The sequence below is a fragment of the Equus asinus genome, chromosome 21, assembly GCF_041296235.1.
Source record: "Equus asinus isolate D_3611 breed Donkey chromosome 21, EquAss-T2T_v2, whole genome shotgun sequence".
NCBI lineage: Eukaryota > Metazoa > Chordata > Mammalia > Perissodactyla > Equidae > Equus > Equus asinus.
This window is the reverse complement of record NC_091810.1, coordinates 82,976,048-82,995,617: the sequence shown is the minus strand read 5'-3', so window position 1 is coordinate 82,995,617 and position 19,570 is coordinate 82,976,048. Positions and strand designations below refer to the sequence as shown.

Below are 19,570 nucleotides of genomic sequence, written 5' to 3'. Positions count from 1 at the left end.
ACACGCCTAAGAGGGAATTTGAGAGCGCATGGGGGAGGGGCGGAGAGAGCGGGCGGTTCGCAGAGAGCATGCTCCGTTCTGAGAGCCGTAAGTGGACGGCCACGCATGCGCAGTGAGCCCAGGGTGGGCAGGCAGCGGGGAGGGGCTGGAGTGAGCGGGCTGATGTGTTTATCCGGTTTTCTGGGGTGGGCGGTCAAAGCGCACGCGTAAGGGCGAAAGGCGGCCGAGCTGGGTAGGGGAATGCGCATGCGCTGAGCAAGCCGGTAGCTTGGGGAGGGTGTGGAGGGGGCTCTTAGAGGAGAAGCAGGGGAAAAGGGAAGCGAAGGGAAAGGAAAGGGCGGGGGGAGGGGTGAGAGTGTGCTCTGCGCATGCGTGCGAGCGCTGGCGACGACGGCGGCGGGGGAGGCTCGGGGATGACAGTGGCTTTGCCCGTTGGGGTAACGGTCGTCGTCGCCGGCAGGGCCTGAGGCGCCGCACAGCCCGCGGGATCCATTAAGACCGCAGCAGCCCGGGCCCTACGGAGCTAGAGTGGCGCGTGGAGTCGGGGTGAGGGCGGCGAGGCACGGGGGGAGGGGCCTGCAGCGGGCCGTGCTGTGTGCTGGGCGGCGGCGGGGCCTGGCGCTGTGAGCGCTCGCCTCAGCCGCGGCCGGGCGGGCGCCGTGGGCGGCGGCTGCCGTAGTGCTTGGCGGAGGAGGTGTCGTGTGCGCGGCGCGGAGAAGATGGCCGGGCAGTGAGGGGGCGGCGCTTGCGCCTGGTGACCTCGGAGTGAGCGACTGAGGAGCAAGGGGCGCCGCCGCGGCCCGGCTGGGCCTGCTCCCCGCCCCCTCCCGCCGGCGGCGGCGGCCCGCGCACTTCCTCCCCGGCCCCCCCTGTCGGGTGGGGGACTTGTCTGCCCGCTTCGCCACCTCAGGGAACGGCGGGGCTGTAACCGCCGGGGCGGAGAGGCAGGCGCCGTCCGGGCCCCGCGTCCGATATGGAGAGAGCGGCGGCGGCCTCCTCCAGCCGCGGGAGCAACGTTCGCCGCAGCCGCGGCGGCTTCGAGCACTAGATCGAGGAAGCCGCCGCCCGAGCCGTCGTCCTCGCCGCTGCCTCCGCGCCGGGCGTTGTGATGGAGTAAGGGCCCCGCGGCCCGTGAGAAGCGAGCCCGCCCCTCGGACCGGGCCAGGGCCTGCTCCCGCGCCCGCCCAGCTCGCCCTGAGGAGGTGCCTCGGCGCCCGGAGATGCAGCTCGAGCGAAGGCCGCCCGCCGAAGCGCGGGGCTAGACCGAGCGCCGAAGCCGCGGCGTTCTGCGCCCGCGCCGCCCGAGACGAACTCGAACGCTCGTTTCTCTCTCTCTCTCTCTTTTTTTTTTTCATCTGCAAGTCTCAGGGACCGAGGAGGGGCGCCAAGGCCCCATGTGTGGGAGGATTGCTTCAGCTCCACAAACTTGCACGGATTTCGGTTACTACTTTGGCCAGTGGTTCTGCTCCGATTTCCCTCGAATTGTTGCAAATTCGCCATTGTTCCCCGCCTGCTTACAAAGTTGGATCCGGAATTTCTTTTCCACCGGGAGCCGGCGGTGTCGAAGCGTCTGCAATGAACCCCGTGAATGCTACTGCTCTCTACATTTCCGCGAGCCGCCTAGTGCTCAACTACGACCCCGGAGACCCCAAGGCGTTTACAGAGATTAACAGGCTCCTGCCTTACTTCCGACAGTCCCTCTCGTGCTGTGTTTGCGGTGAGACGCTTTTTATTGTTCCCTTTTCAGTGCTGGTCGTAGAAAAGCTCCTGGGCAGTGGTAACGGGAGCGGTTTGCCGGCGCGGGGCTCGGAGGCAGCTTTTGTTAGCGGCGCCGCGGCGTACGGTCAGTAGTTCTGAAACTCGCCGGAGGACTTTCGCCCGGCGTCCCCGGCACAGCCCTCCCAAACCGCAGAGTATAGCGGCCTTACCGTTCAGAACGCGTTCCTTCGTCTCGGGTCGTTTCCTTACCATTTCTGGTGATAGTTTTTTAAATGAAGTGAAATATACTTGCATATTGCTGCTTTTTTTTAAAAAAAACCTTTGATAAAAGAGCTGACTTAATACCTCCCTTGGTTAGACGTGGTTAAATTTGGTTAAGCTTGGTTAAAACCTGTCCATGTGGCATGTTTGCGTTTCCCCAAACTGGTGTTACGTGTGGGTGGTGGTATAATCTGATGCACCCACAGCCAGTGAACTTGGTGTGGAACTTTCCCCCAGGGTCTTCAGCAGATGCTTTGACAGTAAACAGTGAGCCAGTGAAGACTGATGGTAACTGGTGGGATTTTTGCAGGATTGTGTTTCTTGTTTTGTGGTTTTAATATACTGTGGCCTGGTAGAAAGTTTATTTTTTAGGTGATTTTGTTTGGAAAGTATTAACTTGTGTTGGGCAGGATACTGTCAAGTTATTTTTGAGAGAGGAAGATATGCTAACTTGTCTAATAAATCCGTGTCTCCAAAGTGATAACTTGGGTTAACTGTGCACGTTTTCCAAAAAACCTAGACTTAAAACGTTAATAGAAAGGAAAGACCAACTGGCAAAAAAAAAAAAAGTAATATACTCCACTTCATATTCTTATTCCGCCAAAAATTTTGAGGTTTTGTTGATTCACTCATGTGTTTAATCAGAACTTGAGAAATTCAGGCGTTTCAGGCTTTCACTTTATCTTAGATAAAGAAGAGTAATTTTGCGACTTCAGTGGCTCAAGGGGGAAATGGTTTTCATTTGAGATTGATCCCACATTTTCTGTATGGCTCTGGGGTAAGGCACTGAGGGGGTGCAGAAGAGGTGAAGATTGTGTTTTTTTTGCATACCAAGCTGAATCTCATAAACGTGTAAGTAACTGTGTTAGAGTGTGATTAAGTGCTTGTGTGACTCATAACGGACACTTAACAGCTTTATAGAGAAGCAGTTGCTCAGGGCAAATCACTTAACTGCCCTGGGCCTCAGTTTCTTCTTATATAAAATGAGAGTTTTGGTCTAGATTAAGAGTGTGTTTTTCAGCTTAAATTTTACAAGTATAAGCGTAAGCATTTGTTTGGTTTCACCATACTCCCTAACTCCACTTTCACTTTTTATGGACTGCTTGTTATGTCTTCACAGTTTTTGATAGTTTTTGGAGTGAGGAGATGGAGGTGCATAACTTGCTTTTCCACAAACCGTTTTATGGGGGGAGTTACTACGGTGGCGATGTAGGGGAAAGAGAGGGTGTAGGGCAGCCCACCCTGGCCTGCTGGAACAGCAATAGAGAGTGAAGTGATTATCCAGGTAACACTTGAAGATCTGGTAGGTCTCCTTTTTACTAGGTGGATGAGACCTAGCGCTCTAATTTAAAAGGGGGAAATGGTAGTTTTGAATTGTGTAGATGCTTGGAATGCTAAGTTCTTATCAATAGCTTCGGGATAGTTGTGGTCTAATTGAGCATTTTCCCAGATTCTAACCTGGATTTAAAAAATGGCATTGAAGATAAAGCTACATTAAAAAAAAGTCCAACGGTAGCTTTTTTTTTTTAAGCTAATCTTGCAACACAGGGGGAATTTTTCTGACAGTCGGCCTTTGTAATTATTCTTCTTGTTCAAGCTTCCCTCCCCCACCATTCCTATGGAAAAGATTTGTGGGTTTTGCTTCTCTTTTATAATTGAGTAGCTGGCATAAAATTTCCGCAATTTAGATGTAGATTCAGACCCCCCCATCTCTTTGGGCATACGCCTGTGCTTATTAAGAAATAGAAAAAAAAAAAATCAGTTATTTGAATTCACATTCAGCATTTGTGTCAGATGTTGTCCTAGACTCTTTTTCTTAGCTGAAGAGCATAAACTCATTCACATTAATAGGACATGTGCCATCTTATTTCATGAAGATAGTAAATATGTAAAAATAAAATTTAATTCTGTCTTGATGCTGTAAATAGGGAGTTTGTTTCAACAGGTCCTCCAACGTCTGACCTAGTCCTGTCTTTTCAGCCTTTTATTCAGCTGACCTCTTACATAATTTCTCTGCTTTAGCCAGATTGATGTTTTTACCTTTTCAGACATACACGCCTTACATCTTCCTTCTCTTTTTCCCATGTTTGCTCTCTGCAGTTCTTTCTGCCTAAAATATACTTTTTCTCTGTGGTCTAACTCAACTCCCTCCTTCCTCAGTAAATTCTTTGTTCCAGTCATAGGCACTTATAACTCCTTCAGTGCAGTTTTTATATCTAATTCTTCTGATATCTTAGGGAAAATACTATTTTTTGTACATTTTTGTGTTCCTTCTCCCTCATCCTCCCCTATCCAGTGACTTGCATGTAGGTGTTTATGACAGACTCACAGGAAGAAAGTAAGAGGAGGTGAGGGAGGGAAAGTAAAAGGCCTTCAAACTTTGCAGTTAGGTTCAAATCTTGGCTCTTCTACTTACTGTGTAGGCAAGTTGCTTTAACTTTTTGCCTCAGTTTCCTTTATCTACAAAAGGGGATAATTTGTTTCTCCAAATTTGTGTTATATGTAGGTTTATTTTTAAGTGGGGAAAAACCTTTTGAACCCATGAGCACAAGCCTATGAACTGGTGCCTGGCGCGTATATGATTCATATCCCATCCTTGGGCAGAGGTAGAGAAAGGTAGGAGGAGGGTGAGAGGAGTCTGAACTGTCAGGTCAATTACTGTCAAACCTAGATTATTCACTGGAACTACAGGTTTTGTTATCATTGTTCTTTGAAATGTTAATTAGCTGATTATCAGTTTGTTTTTCAATTGCTTTGTATATTTAAACCTTCTGAAGCTTCTAGTGAATGGGATAGCAGTGCTCCAGAGAGTTACTGTACTTTCTAGGCCACAGAAACAGTGACCAAGACAGTATTACTCTGAGTACTCTTTTTGGGTCAGTTCTCTCCCCTTAGTCTAAATGTTGGACTTGCTTTATCATTTCTCAGAAAGTAGAATTTCTTTTCTTTTGATGGCATGAGACTTGATAAATTCTGCTCTAGGGACTTTAAGTTTTTCATTAAATTTGTAAGTTCTCAAATGATATAACAAGTATGATATATAGAATCAAATCATGTTACAACTGGAATGACAGATTAAGTGGAAAAATATTATTCTCTGACATATTTAGAGTCCTGTAAATTAATCATGATCAGATCTCTACTCAGGAACATGAATATTTTCCTGATGTTTTAATTAGAGTATAGAAACAAAGTGGGTTTGGCTTTGGATTTGTTGAGTAGTTGTGGACCTTTTGGACATCCAATTTCTCATTTATAAAATGGGGAGAAGCTGGACATTAGTGTTTCCCATTGACATAGGGTGACATAGGCTGACCAAGTTTTTGTTTTGAATGTTAAGGACTTAAAATTCTGTCATCGTTTTTTTACTACTGCTACTCTTACCTTCTAGTGGAGGGTAGATGATTCCCTGAGGATGAGAGCCTTGCTTGTCTTGTTCATCATTATACCCCTGCTCCTAACATTTACTGGCTCAACAAGTATTTGTTGAATGGATGAAATTACCATTAAAAAAAGAGAGTTTCAAAGTAGAAAGGTTGTGCTCTCAGAATGACTTACTTTACGCATCTTTTAGATCGAGGCTAAATTAAAAGGACATTTGAATAATTGTATGTAAGTGTTAGATTAATGTTTTATATTTATATTTTTCTCAAGCGTGGACTCATTTGATACTTAAGATTTTTCTTTCTTTTTCTTTTTTAAAGATTTTATTTTTCCCTTTTCTTCCAAAACCCCCTGGTACATAGTTGTGTATTTTTAGTTGTGGGTCCTTCTAGTTGTGGCATGTGGGATGCTGCCTCAGCGTGGCTTGATGAGTGGTGCCATGTCCGCGCCCAGGGTTTGAACTGGCAAAACCCGGGGCTGCTGAAGCAGAGCACACGAACTGAACCACTCAGCCATGGGGCTGGCCCCAAGATTTGTTTTTCTTGTACTTAAAATCACTATAATTAAAATTTTTTTTATTGTAGTAACATAATATAAAATTTACTATCCTAACCCTTTTTAAGTGTACAGGTAAGTAGTGTTAAGTGTATTTATTTACATTTTGTTGTGACACATTTCCAGAATATTTTTTTTCTTTTTTGGTGAGGAAGATTGGCCCTGAGCTAACATCTTTGCCAGTCCTGTTCTATTTTGTATGTCGGTCACTGCTACAGCGTGGCTTGACAAGTGGTGTAGGTCCGCGCCTGGGATTTGAACTCATGATCTCTGGGCCACTGAAGCAGAGCGCACTGAACTTAATCACTACGCCACTGGGCTGGCCCCCAGAATATTTTCATCTTGCAAATCTGAAACTCTGTACCCATCAACCAACCACCCATTACCTCCTTCCCCCCAGTCCCTGTTAACCACCATTCTACTTTGTCTTTATGAATTTGACTATGCTAGGTACTTCATATGGGTGGAATCATGCAGTATTTGCCTTTTTTGTTCATTGGCTTATTTCACTTAGCATAATGTCCTGAAGGTTCATCCATGTTGTAGCATGTGACAGAATTTCCTTTTTTCTTAAGGTTGAATAATCTTCCATTGTATGTATACCACGCTTAATTTATCCATTCATCCAATGGTAGACGTTTGAGTTGCTTCCAACTCTTGGCTATTGTCAATAGTGTTACTGTGAACATGGGTGTGCAAATAACTCTTCAAGACCCTGCTTTCGGTTCTTTTGGATCTATACCCAGAAGAGGGATTGCTGGATCATATGGTATTTCTATTTTTAATTTTTTGAGCAAACTCCATATTTTCCATGGTGGTTGCACTGTTTTACAATCCCACCAGCTGAACAAGGGTTCCAGTTTCTTCACACTCTCCCTCGTCAACACTTATATTTTCTGGGGTTTTTTTTGATAGTAGCCATTTTGATGGATGTGAGGTTATATCTCATTGTGGTTTTCATTTGCATTTCTCTAATGACTAGTGTTGTTGGTCGTTTTTCCATATGCTTCTTGGCCATTTGTATATCATCTATGGAGAATCACTATAATTTTTTATCTTGAAACCTTACTTCACTCATTACATCTTTATTACTCACCTGTGATGTTCTAAGTGCTGGAATAGAAAGAGGCACATGGCCTCTACCTGTATGTTGCTCAGTGTTATGGGGAAGACAGATAAGGAAACCAGTAAACCCAAATTATTGGGTAAGTGCTGTGTTAGACGCACTTGTTATACCAAATCTCAAGTGTCATAATAGAACACTTGTAAGTCAACTTTCTTGCACGTGTAAAATTGTAAGAAATTAACTATAAATGAGTTTCTCACTCTGTATAACTTGTTTCTGAACAGTTGTTTGGGTCAAAGTTTAAGCAAACCTGATTGGCGTTAGAGCACAGTTGGGTTTACCATTTTTTTTCTTGGAATTTAAGTTCACCTTTTCTCTAATCTGGGAAGAATTCTTTAGGAAGCATTTATCTAGTAGGCTGGTAGGGAAGAAAAATATTTAGTAATTTGTCACGGCAGATACACTTCTTTTATTTCAGATATATTTATTTAACCATTTGGGTTTTTTTCCTGAGGAAAATCTCCTTTTTATAGTTTTCTTTTTAGTATTCTAAAAATTAGTTCCAAAATATTAGTCCCTACTTGGTTATGTTTATGCAAAATGAAATTGCCTTAGGGAAACGACTCCCTATATGCATTGTTCTGGATGCTGAGAGAGATGAAAGAGGTTTGATCCACAGTCCTTTGTCATATGATACAACTGCCTGAAAAGTTAGTGATGCTAGTTTAAATAATGGTTCAAGGCAAGCAGTAGGGTACGGTAGAACTAGGCAGGAGAATTGTTTCCGTCAGGTGAGATCTAGGAAGTATGGGGCTTGAGCTGAGCTGGGCCAAAAGGAATGGTGAAGTTAGTGGACATTTTCAGCAAAGCTTGAGGGAGAGAACAGTTGGCTTGTTTAGGCTGCAGAAAATCAAGTTTATCTGTAATGAAGAGTCCTTTTAGGAGAGTCCTTGCCCTATAGTGGTTCCTCAGGGGCCTTTTGTGTGGGGAACCTTGATGCCAGGCTAAGGAATTTGACATTTACCTTGTGGACCTTTTTTTTTTTCCCCAAAGTGTGCTCTATAGGCCATCTAAATAAAAATCACCTAAAGAGCTTAGTAAAATTCATATTCCCAGTTAACACATCAGATGGATTGAATTGGAATCTCTGTGGGCAGGGCCTTGTGATCGGCCTTTTAACCCCCCATCTTGATATGGGGAGGGGGATTTGCAAATCACTGGTGGGAGCATTTGAGAAACACCATTTTAAGTGGGAGAGTGATGTGATTGAAATTCTGTTTTAGAAAAGATTAATTTGAGTGTGGAATACAGGATTATTGGAGTATGGTGAAACCTAATTAGGAAGGATAACAGAGGTATCTGTATTAATAGAGGCCTGAATAGTGTTGAGAGTGGAAGGGGAACATCATAAGATAATGCGAAGGGAAAATGTCATCCTCATGATTATCATAACATTTTAATTCTTTGATTTGTACTGTATTATGCTGTGTCATTGTTAGGTATATTTCACTATGAATAGATTAAATGACATTTCTTATCTTTATATTTATAAACATGTCTAGTACAATGTTTTCACATAGTATATACTTGATAAAATGTACTGAATTGTATTGAAGAACTGACAAAACCTGGCAGTTCAATACAGATACGTCGGAAAAACTGAAGGAGTCAAAAGGTAATTCAGTTCATATCATAAATTGATTTTGGGAGTACATGAAGAATTTAGAGAGGCTGATTTGAAATAATACAAGGACAGCTCACTTAAAATATTCTTCAGGGATTTAACAGTTTAGTATTGGATTTTGAGAGAAGTCAGGTGCTTGGGAGATGTTGCGGTTAAGATAGGAATTAGAGCAGATCACGTTTGGGCCTGAGGAGAAGGAAGAGAAGGATGAGACAATGTTGAATCATTTGATGGTGTCTGGGGCTTGGGGTTAGTGAGAAAGATTGTTGGAAATATGGTTAGGAAAGGATAAAAATATAATCTAAAAATTTTTACTTTATGCCCTTCCTTGGAAACTTTGATTTTTAGAATAAGTTTATATACTATTTGGTATAGTAAAGCAAGCAACATGTCTTCTGAGTTTTGGGGTTGTGGTTTTCAGTCTCCTCCTCCGCACTCCTTGTTTTCTTCATGTTTGTGTGTGTTTGCACACATTGCATTGATAGCATTCCATCATTAATTGGTTAATCCCTTACTGTATTGGCTTCTCTCAATTGACACTTCCCTTGGAATCAACTTGGCTACTTTTATTTATGATTAAGTTTGTTTTTGTGAATTCTAATGTACTTTCTAGTTTTCTTTTTTTCCTGAGGAAGATTTGCCATGTGCTAACATCTGTTGTCAGTCTTCCTTGTTTTGCTTGAAGAAGATTCACCCTCAGCTAACATCTGTGCCAATTTTCCCCTATGTTTTTATATGTGGGTTGCTGCCACAGCATGGCTGCTGGTGAGTGGTATAGGTCTGTGCCCAGGAACCAAACTTGGGCCACAGAAGCAGAGCACACCAAACTTAACCATCAGGCCACAGGGCCAGTCTCCTAAATTTTATCTTTTATTTTAAAAAGTGATATTTCAAAATCTTTATTCTAATTTCTGTTGTATTTTTCTGTGTCCAGAAGTCACTTTTGACTTTTCTTCTTATCCATTTAATTTCTCTTACTCTGTCTTTTCTCTTATAAGATTATATTTTTGTTCCCTTGTCTGGAAGTTAATTTAGATACTTTTTTCACCTTAATTATTGTATATCTGGCCATTTTTATCATCTTTTTCTTGCTCTGATTCAGTCTATAATATTTTAGCAGAATTATTTTCATTTTATTGCCTTTCTACTCCAGAAACCTTCTTGAATCTTTGCAGAGTTGGAATATCTGGAATAAGCTGTTTTTATCTAGTTTTATAGCCAGTGTATTTTGCATGTCCTGACTTTAGTTGTCTACCAGCATTTGTCCATTTTCTTTATTGTTCTAACTCACAGAAAATGTGCGCTTAAAATGTTATCTGGTCTCAGATTTGGAAATAAATTGTTTTCTAGCAAAATTGAGTGATTTTATAATTCTTTATGCAACAAGTAAAGGCATACCTAAACTGAAGGGTGGGTGGTCCAGTGTATAACCTAAGGGCTTTTGACCTCCTACCAATCCTGCTAAATGCCATTCCCTTGAAGTTTAAATTTTTGTTTGATGTTCTGAAATTTGGAACTCTTGCCATATATAATATAGGAATCTAGGATTAGAAGGGAGTATTCCAATTCAGGCATCTTTATGATGAATTTCTTAATCCCCTCTGCAGTTAATCAATTGGTTGTGCAGCCTGTGACTGAACATATTCAAGGTATGAGATAGGATATGACTGTCATATCCACCAGAAGCTGTGAGTTGTGTCAGGATCCTTTTATAAGGTGTTATTGAGCTTGCCAGCTCAATTTTTATATAGGTCTTACAAGGAAGGTATTACTAGGTCCTTCTTCATGGTGAGAATATAAAACCTTAGGCAGAAGACCATAAATCATACAGCCATTTCTTCCCATCAAATAATCTTTTCTGTAATGTTCTTGAAAGTTCATCCAAGACTTTTCCTGAATACCTCTAGGATGGTGAGCTAAATTTTACTCTGCAAAATAGCCATATCATTGTTTGATAACTTTTTTTAAAAGAACTTTTTTTTTTAGAAAGTTCTTGCTTCTAGTTTCCTCAACTCTCCTCTGTAATTGTCTCCTGTTGATGTTTTTGTCCTCTGGAACAATTTAGAAAGCCTTTAATAAAATTTTACCCTTTAAGTGTTGGAAGACAGTTTTCATGTCTGTCCTGGTTTCAGTTTCTTCCAGAAGTGTGGACTTTTGTGTCCAAGTCCACAGTATTTTACATGTGGTCAGGTGGGATTATTTGCCTTGTTGACTTGGACAAATTATTTCTCCTTGTTTCATTTGTAGAATGAAATTGTTGGACTGAAGCAGAGATTTTGATTGTGAATTTGGCCCCCAGACATTTTTTTTAGCTTGTTTAAAAATGTACTGGATTGGTGGTCAGTGTTTTAAAATCTAGAGTTAACATAAAAATCCAGATTTTAGGCACCTCCTGGAAAATTGTAAGACCTGGCAACAGTGGGTCTACATTCTCTTGTAGCCTGGCATCATTGGCTGTAGTTGAGGGGAGAAATTCTCCTTTTTGGGGGTGGAGGTATGTCCTCTTCAGTTTGCCCTAGGTCCAACCTAGCCTTTGTCACTTTTTTTTTTTTTAAACTTTACCTGTTTGTCCCCGTAGACATTTGGATTTGTGATCCTCAGGAATGGAGGATTTTTTTTTAGATTTTATTTTTCCTTTTTCTCACCAAAGCCCCCTGGTACATAGTTGTGTATGTTTTTTAGTTATGGGTCCTTCTAGTTGTGGCATGTGGGATGCCCCCCAGCATGGCCTGATGAGCAGTGCCATGTCTGCACCCAGGGTTCGAACCCGTGAAACTGTGGGCAGCCAAAGCAGAGCACGTGAATTTAACCACTCGGCCATGGGGCTGGCCCCCATGGAGGATTTTTTTAGGGTCTCTTGTGCTTTACGCACTATTTTGAGCCATAGAATTCTGTGTTGGGATCTTGAATTATTCTGTGAAACCTTCTTACCTGGATAAGAAGATTGGTTTATCTTGTGTAGCAGTCAGAGAACAGTTGTTGGTTCACAGTGTTTCTGGTCAATTAAAACATTTTCGCAAGTTGGTTGATAATGTTCAAATCTTCTCTATCCTTAGCTGATTTTCTCTTAGTTTTGTCAATTTTTGAGAGTGTTGAAATCACTAACTATATTTATGGGTTTGTCAGTTTCTCTTTGGAGTTTTATCAGTTTTTGCTTCATGTATTTTGAAACCCTGTTACTATGTATATAAAACAATTTTGGACATATGGAATATAGTTATAATAACTTGAATTTTTAATGTTCTGTTCTACTAATTCTGTTATTTGTCATTTCTGGGTTTGTTTCTGTTGATTGTTTTTTCTGCTCTTTGTAGGTCGTATTTTCTTGTTTCTTTGCATGCCTCATTAATTTTTATTGGATGTCAGATAGTGTGAATTTTACCTTCTTGGTAAAATTGTACCTTGTTGATGGATATTTTTGTACTGTAAATATTCTTGAGCTTTCCTCTTGAGTTGTTACTTGGAGACGGTTTGAACCTTTTCAGACTTGTTTTTAACCTTTTGTTAGGCAGAACCAGAGCAGCCTTAGAGGCTAATTTTTCTGCACTACTGGGGCAAGAACCTTTTGACTACTCTATCTGAGGCCTCGTAAATGATGAGGTTTTTCAGTCTGGGTGGTTGGAATAGGAATTATTCTACTGCCTCTGATTTACAGGGACTGTTCTCTGTGCTTCTTTCTAGGGGTTCTTTGTCTCACTTGGGGTAGTTTCCTCATACGCCTGTGCTGATCAGTACTCAGCTCAAGACTTGAAAGGAACCTTGTAAAACCTCTGGTGCTCTTTGTCTGTGCAGCCCTCTCATCTCTAGTACCCTGCCCTGAGAAGTCCAGTTACCTTGGCCTCCCAGCTCTGTTTTCTCAACTGAGGGAGACTGCTAGGCTTTGTCTGGGTTCTCCTTCCTTGTGCTGTGGCCTGAAAATTATCTCTGTGCAGTAAGATGGGTCACTTGTAGGGCTCTTTTTGTTTGTTCCCCCCTCAGGGATCACTGTTCTGTACTGTCTGTTGTCCAATATCTGAAAACCGTTTTTTCCCCCAGTTTTTTTAGTTGTTTCAAGTGGGAGAGTAAATCTGATTATTCCATTTTGTCTGGAAGCAGAGTCAGGTTACATTCTAAACCTGTGTTGTCCCATACAGCAGCCACTAGCTTTCAATTAAATAAAATTTAACGTGCAGTTCTTTAGTTATACTCAGCTACATCTTAAGTGCTCAGTAGCCACATGTTGGTAATGGCTACCTTATTGGACAAAGTTCTACATGACAATGCTATAACAACTAAAGAACTTAGATTTGTTCCTGAAGGCTGTGGGAGTATTGAAAGTTGCCTTCAGTGTTTTCATCTCAAGTTTTGATTTTAAAACATGGAACTGGATGGTGTTACGAACAGATCACTGGAGCACACCACTATAGACTTATACAACAGTTTCCCCCACTCAGTGTTAGTGAATTGGGTTCAAGAAGCTGTACCACAGTGTTCATGTAGTAAAAGTTTCTGTTACTTAAAAAAGAGAGCGAAAATAGTGTAACTATTTTCCTTCCTTTAAGATGATGCAATTTGAGGAGATGTCAAATGAATATTGGGCCAAATAGTGGTGCCATAACCAGTTAATAATTCTGCTGGAATTCTTCTGTCTGCCATAAGGGTTTTAATTTTTAGTCACATATTTTGTTAACTGTTAGTGGTGTCCATTCGGTTCTTTCAATTCTTTGTATATTGATTCAATGGACCATTGATTGGGGACAAGAAACATTAAGAAAATTAAGTTGATAGTGAAGTAGGAGGTAATGGGAAACATAAAATTTTAATGATTCTAAATATTTGGTTCATGATTATTATACCTCTCTCTGTAAGTTGTCTGTGTTCTCCTAACATCCTTTATATCTAAAAGCAATGTTAAAAAGAGAAAATATAGTGATACGCAGTATGGCCTTTTATTTTTAGAGAATAATTATTTTTATTTTTAGAGACTTGTTATTTTTAGAGACTATTTATTTTTAGAGACTCGCAATGTGTTATTTGAAGTGTTTGCAAATACCAATATAAAGCCACCCTTAGTTCATCACTTAGTAACAAAACACAAAAATGGTTAAAAGGGGCTGGCTCCGTGGCGGAGTGGTTAAGTTCGTGTGCTCTGCTGCGGCGGCCCAGGGTTCGGATCCTGGGCGCGGACATGGCACCGCTCGTCAGGCCATATTGAGGCGGTGTCCCACATCCCACAGCTAGAAAGACCTGCAACTAAGATATACAACTGTGTACAGTGGAGGGGTTTGGGGAGATAAAGCAGAAAAAAAAAAAAGGTTAAATTTTTTAGTAAAAAATACAAGGATTCTAAACATCGTCACGTGCAGTTTTGTCCTTGCATAATGTATTCAATTTTAGTGTATATTTTTAACGTTCATGGGTTTACAAGCAAGGTATGTCATTTTAATGTAGATATGCCACCCAAAAGCATTTTCTTACATAATTTACATAAAACAAGAAGTAGCCTTTTAGTGGAAAGTCAAATTTGTCTTTGTATATTTTCTTAAAATGAGCTTTATTTATAGTATAATCTCTTACAAAATATTAATTTTTTTCTTAAAATTACTTTGTTAAATGATTGGATTATATGATTAGAAAAAATCCCCAGGAGTTCTTGTTATTGTGAAAAATAGCATCAAGGAAAAACAGGTTAAATATCTTTCATGGTTCTTAATCCCAGTTGTGCATCAGAATTACTTGGGAAGCTTTTTAAAAATACACATTCCTGGGCCGTATCTCCAGATATTGAATCAGTTTTGGAATAGGCCACCTAGGTGATTCTAATACCAACCCCTGGATGAGAGTAGTGCTGTCTTGGAATACTCCTCTTGTGAGGTTAATAGGTGCACTTTAAAAAAGAATGTGTGCCAGTAAGTTCAAGCAGTGCTATGTTAAGCATGTTTCTTGACAGCTGTAGTATTTGATTTTAGGACACTGATGTATTTTGGAATGACTCTCCAGGAGGGTGTTAAAGCAAACCTCTTAATGCCTTCTGGTTCAATGGAAGACCAGTTTGGGAAATTTGGATCTAGATTTATGTTGATTTATTAGATTAATGTTTGATCAGCTGTGAATCAGTTTAATTGTGCCTAACTGACCAGCCTATGTTATCTTATTGGTAATAATTTAAAGAGAGACCATCATTGCTTTGTAAAATATGAAAATAATGGAATATTACAAAAGTGCCCTGTAACCGCAAAATGCTCTATAAAAGTCTCCCCTACATAATTATTAAGATAAATGATGTCTGGCATTCTCTTTTAATTCTTACTAGAATATGAAATGAGGCACAACTTGAGTTTATGAATATGTTGTGGGTCTGAGTGGTTATATATCATCCATTTAATAATCTGTGGTGAGTGTTTGGTTTTGTAATTTATAATGGTAGTTGACTGGTGAAGCTTACCTTGTATAAACTATTGACATTGCCAAGAGTATTGGGAAATATTTTTTCATAGTTTTAGGTTAACCAAAGACATAAAAGTTAAACTCTGAAGTTTAACCATTCCGATGTTCTTGAGTAAGATTGAGTCTTTTAAAATTGTAGTGTTTAACTGTTGATTTCATTTCTTAGTGAACTAGTTGTATTCCTTTTCACAAACTGGAAACAACAGATTTTGTGTCTTTTACAACCCCCCATTCCCATGGCATACATATTTAGCTGTCAGTGGTCTCTCAATGTAGTAGTACTTAGTTCATTTAAGGTGATGTAATGAACTTTAAAATAATTACTTAGTCAAGTGGTCAAAATATCCCACTGCATGTCGCCATTTTTAGTGTCAAATTATTCCCTTCCTTACTTTTAATTAAAATGTATATATTTTCTGTCATACTACAAGTATTTGTGCTAGATTTTTAAAGAAAACTGTTTACAGGGCTGTGGAATCTAGGTGATCAGGGGCTAATGGTGATGTAGGGCAGAGCTGCTTGAGTATTTAATTAATTAATAATTTCTTTGATACCTTAGTTTGTCATTTGGACCTTTTGGTTTTTTGAGGCATGTTAATTTGCTTTTTGGTTTACTACTAAAATAAACGTGTGTAAACTTAAAGCAAGAAATTCTAAGTGGTGCTCAATCAAAAATTTAAGGAAGAAAAACAGACCTAGTAGGGTTAGGAAGGCCTACTAAGAAGACAATAGTGCTGTCTTCTTAGGAGGATTCTTTGATCTCAAATTCATTTCTCTTTGACTTGAGCCTGTTATTGTTTATAGCAGCAATCATACTCATGAATTTTGTCTAATGAAAAGATTAGAGGTTTAGACTTCAACATATGCCTGCAAAAAAACTATACTGGACACAGGTTTTGGAGGACTAAAAACAAGCTTTAAAAAGAACAGTTTAATTGTCCAAAACAGTTAATTCATTTTTGCCCATTTGCTAAGTGATAATACATATGATCTTTTTATGGTGTTGTCATTTTTATTCTTAGCCAAATCCAGATTTTTTCCATGTGTGTATGTATCTAGCAGATATCATAGTTGTTATTGTTTCAAAACATATTTTGCATCTTTAATTTTGGGGTATAATTTTGGTGCTGTGATTCAGAGATATAAAAAAAGGTCTGAGAACCCCTTGTTAAATGGGAGTGGTAGGCTCTAGCACAATTCTTGGCATAGCTTGGGTCCCAGGAATTAATTGCTTAAGTGATTGAGGAAAGAGAGATGTTTTCTTCAGATAAATAACAGGAAGTGAGAATAGCTGGATTATAGGGTAGTTCTATTCTTAATTTTTTGAGGAACTTCCATACTGTTTTACATAGTGGCTCCACCAATTTACATTCCCACCAACAGTGCACACGAGTTCCCTTTGTTCTGCATCCTCTCCAGCACTTATTTCTTGTGTTTTTGAGATAGCCATTCTAACAGATGTGAGGTGCTATCTCATACTGGTTTGCATTTCCCTAATAGTTAGTGATATTGAACATCTTTTCATGTGCTTGATGTCATCTGTACATCTTCTTTGGAAAAATGTTCAGATCCTCTGCCCATTTTTTCATTGGGTCATTTTTTGTTGTATTTTTTAAATGCATTTTGGATATTAACCCATTATCGGAAAAATGGTTTGCAGTATCTTCTCCCATTCGATAGGTTGCCTTTTTGTTTTGTTGATGGTTTCTTTTGCTGTGCAGCTTTTTAGTTTGATGTAGTCCCATTTATTTATTTTTGATTTTGTTTTCCTTGCTGTTGGAGTCAAATGGACAAAAACATTGCTAAGACCAATGTCAAACAGCTTATTATCTGTGTTTTCTTCTAGGAATTTTATTAGGTCTTACATTCAAGTCTTTAATCCATTTTGAGTTAATTTTTTTGTATGGTGTAAGATAGTAGTCCAGTTTCATTCTTCTGCATGTGGCTGTCCAGTTTTCTGAACACCATTTATTGATGAGACTTTACTTTCTCCATTGTGTGTTCTTGGCTCCTTTGTTGTAAATTAGTTGTCCATGTGTGTATGGGTTTACTTCTGGGCTCTCACTTCTGTTCCATTGATCTGTGTTTGTGTTTTTCTGCCAATACCATACTGTTTTGATTACTATAGCTTTGTGGTATAGTTTGAAATCAGGAAGTGTGATACCTCCAGCTTGTTCTTTATTCTCAGGAGTGTTTTGGCTATCCAGGGTCTTTGTGGTTTAATACAAATTGTAGGATTTTTTTGTTCTGTTTCTGTGAAAAATGCCATTGGACTTTTGATAGGAATTATGTTGAATCTGTAGAGTGTTTTAGGTAATATGGACATTTTAGCAATGTTGATTCTTCCAATCCACGAGCGTGGAATATCTTTCCATTTCTTTGTGTTTTGTTCAGTTTCTTTCAACAGTGTTTTATAGTTTTCAGTGTACAGGCCTTTCACGAGCTCCTTGGTTAAATTTATTTCTTGGTATTTTTATTCTTTTTTGTTGTGATTGGAAATGGGGTTTTTTTTTAATTTCTCTGTTTTTAGTTTAGAAACGCAACGGATTTTTTTGTGTTGATGTTGTACTAGTCAACTGTATTGTATTTGCTCTCATAGTTTTTTTGGTGGAGCCTTTTGGGTTTTCTATATAATAATTATGTCATCCACAAATAGTGACAGTTTCACTTCTTCCTTTTTAATTTGGATGCCCTTTATTTCTTTTTCTTGCCTAATTGCTCTGGCTAGGACTTCCAATACTCGGTTGAATAAAAGTGGTGAGAGTGGGCATCCTGCTCTTGTTCTTGATCTCAGAGGAAAAGCTTTCAGTTTTTCACTGTTGAGTATGATGTTAGTTGTGGGTTTGTTGTATATGGCTTTTATTATGTGGAGGTACTTTGCTTCTGGATCCATTTTATTGAGAGTTTTTTTCTTTTGAGGAAGATTAGCCCTGAGCTAACATCCATGTCCATCTTCCTCTACTTTATATGTGGGACACCTACCTCAGCATGGCCTGTCATGTGGCGCCATGTCCGTACCTGGGATCCGAGCCAGCAAACCCTGGGCCCCTGAAGTGGAACGTGTGCACTTAACCGCTGCACCACTGGGCTGGCCCCAAGAGTTTTTATCGTAAATGGCTGTTGAATCTCGTCAGATGCTTTTTCTGTGTCTGTTCAGATGATGATATTTTTTTTTCTTCTGTTAATGTGGTTTACCATGTTGATTGACTTGTGGATGTAGAACCATCCTTGCATCTCTGGGATAAATCCCACTTGATCATGGTGTATGATCCTTTTTAATGTATTTGGTTGGTTAATATTTTGTTATGAATTTTTGCATATGTGTTTGAGAGATAATGGCCTGGAATTTTCTTTTTTTGTGTTGTCCTTGTTTGGTTTTGGTATCAGGGTAATGTTGGCCTTATAGAGTGAGTTAGGAAGTGTTCCATCTTCTTCAATTCTTTGGAACAATTTGAGAAGGATAGGTACTAAATTTTCTTTGTTTGCTAGAATTTAGTGGTGAAACCATTTGGTCCTGGACTTTCGTTTTCTTGTGAGGGTTTTAATTGCTGTTTCAGTCTCCTTACTAGTGATTTTTCTATTCAGATTTTCTATTTCTTCATGCTTCAGTCTTGGAAGGTTGTATGATTCTAGGAATTTATCCGTTTCTTCTAGGTTTTCCAATTTGTTGGTGTATAGCTGTTCATAGTAGTCTCCTGGGTTCTTTGTATCTTGTTTCTTTTTTTTTTTTTCCTGCTTTATTTCCCCAAACCCCACCTGTACACAGTTGTATATCTTAGTTGCAGGTCCTTCTGGTTGTGGGATATGGGATGCCGCCTCAACGTGGCCTGACGAGTGGTGCCATGTCCGTGCCCAGGATCCGAACCCTGGGCCGCTGCAGTGGAGCGTGCGAACTTAACCACTCGGCCATGGAGCCGGCCCCTGTATCTTGTTTCTTAAGATAGGTCTGTATTGCTATAAACTTCCCTCCTAGTACTGCTTTTATTTATCCCATAGATTTTGGTATGTTCTATTTTCATTTGTATTTAGGTATGTTTTGATTTCTCCATTGGCTTAAAAATTGTTCAGTAGAGTGTTAACTTCACATATTTGTGATTTTTCCAGCTTTCTTTTTTTTTTTTTATTTTTTCCTTTTTCTCCCCAAAGCCCCCCGGTACATAGTTGTGTATTCTTCGTTGTGGGTTCCTCTAGTTGTGTACATAGTTGTGTATTCTTCGTTGTGGGTTCCTCTAGTTGTGTCATGTGGGACGCTGCCTCAGCGTGGTCTGACGAGCAGTGCCATGTCCGCGCCCAGGATTCGAACCGACGAAACACTGGTCCGCCTGCAGCGGAGCACACGAACTTAACCACTCGGCCACGGGGCCAGCCCCTCCAGCTTTCTTTTTGTAGTTATTTCTAGTGTCATACCATTGTGGTCTGAAAAGATGCTTGATATGATTTCAGTCTTTTTAAATTCATTGAGACTTGTTTTGTGT

General features: G+C 40.1%; 1 protein-coding gene across 1 annotated transcript in view; it reads left to right on the top strand.

Annotated features, from left to right (window-relative positions):
- The first annotated feature begins 1,491 nt into the window (after positions 1 to 1,491).
- MSL2 (MSL complex subunit 2) overlaps positions 1,492 to 19,570 on the top strand; it is a 35,392-nt gene continuing 17,313 nt past the window's right edge. The window contains exon 1 of the mRNA XM_014828732.3: positions 1,492 to 1,717. Coding sequence (XP_014684218.1) covers positions 1,576 to 1,717 — 142 coding nt within the window. The 5' untranslated portion in view covers positions 1,492 to 1,575. The remainder of the gene's footprint in view (positions 1,718 to 19,570) is intronic.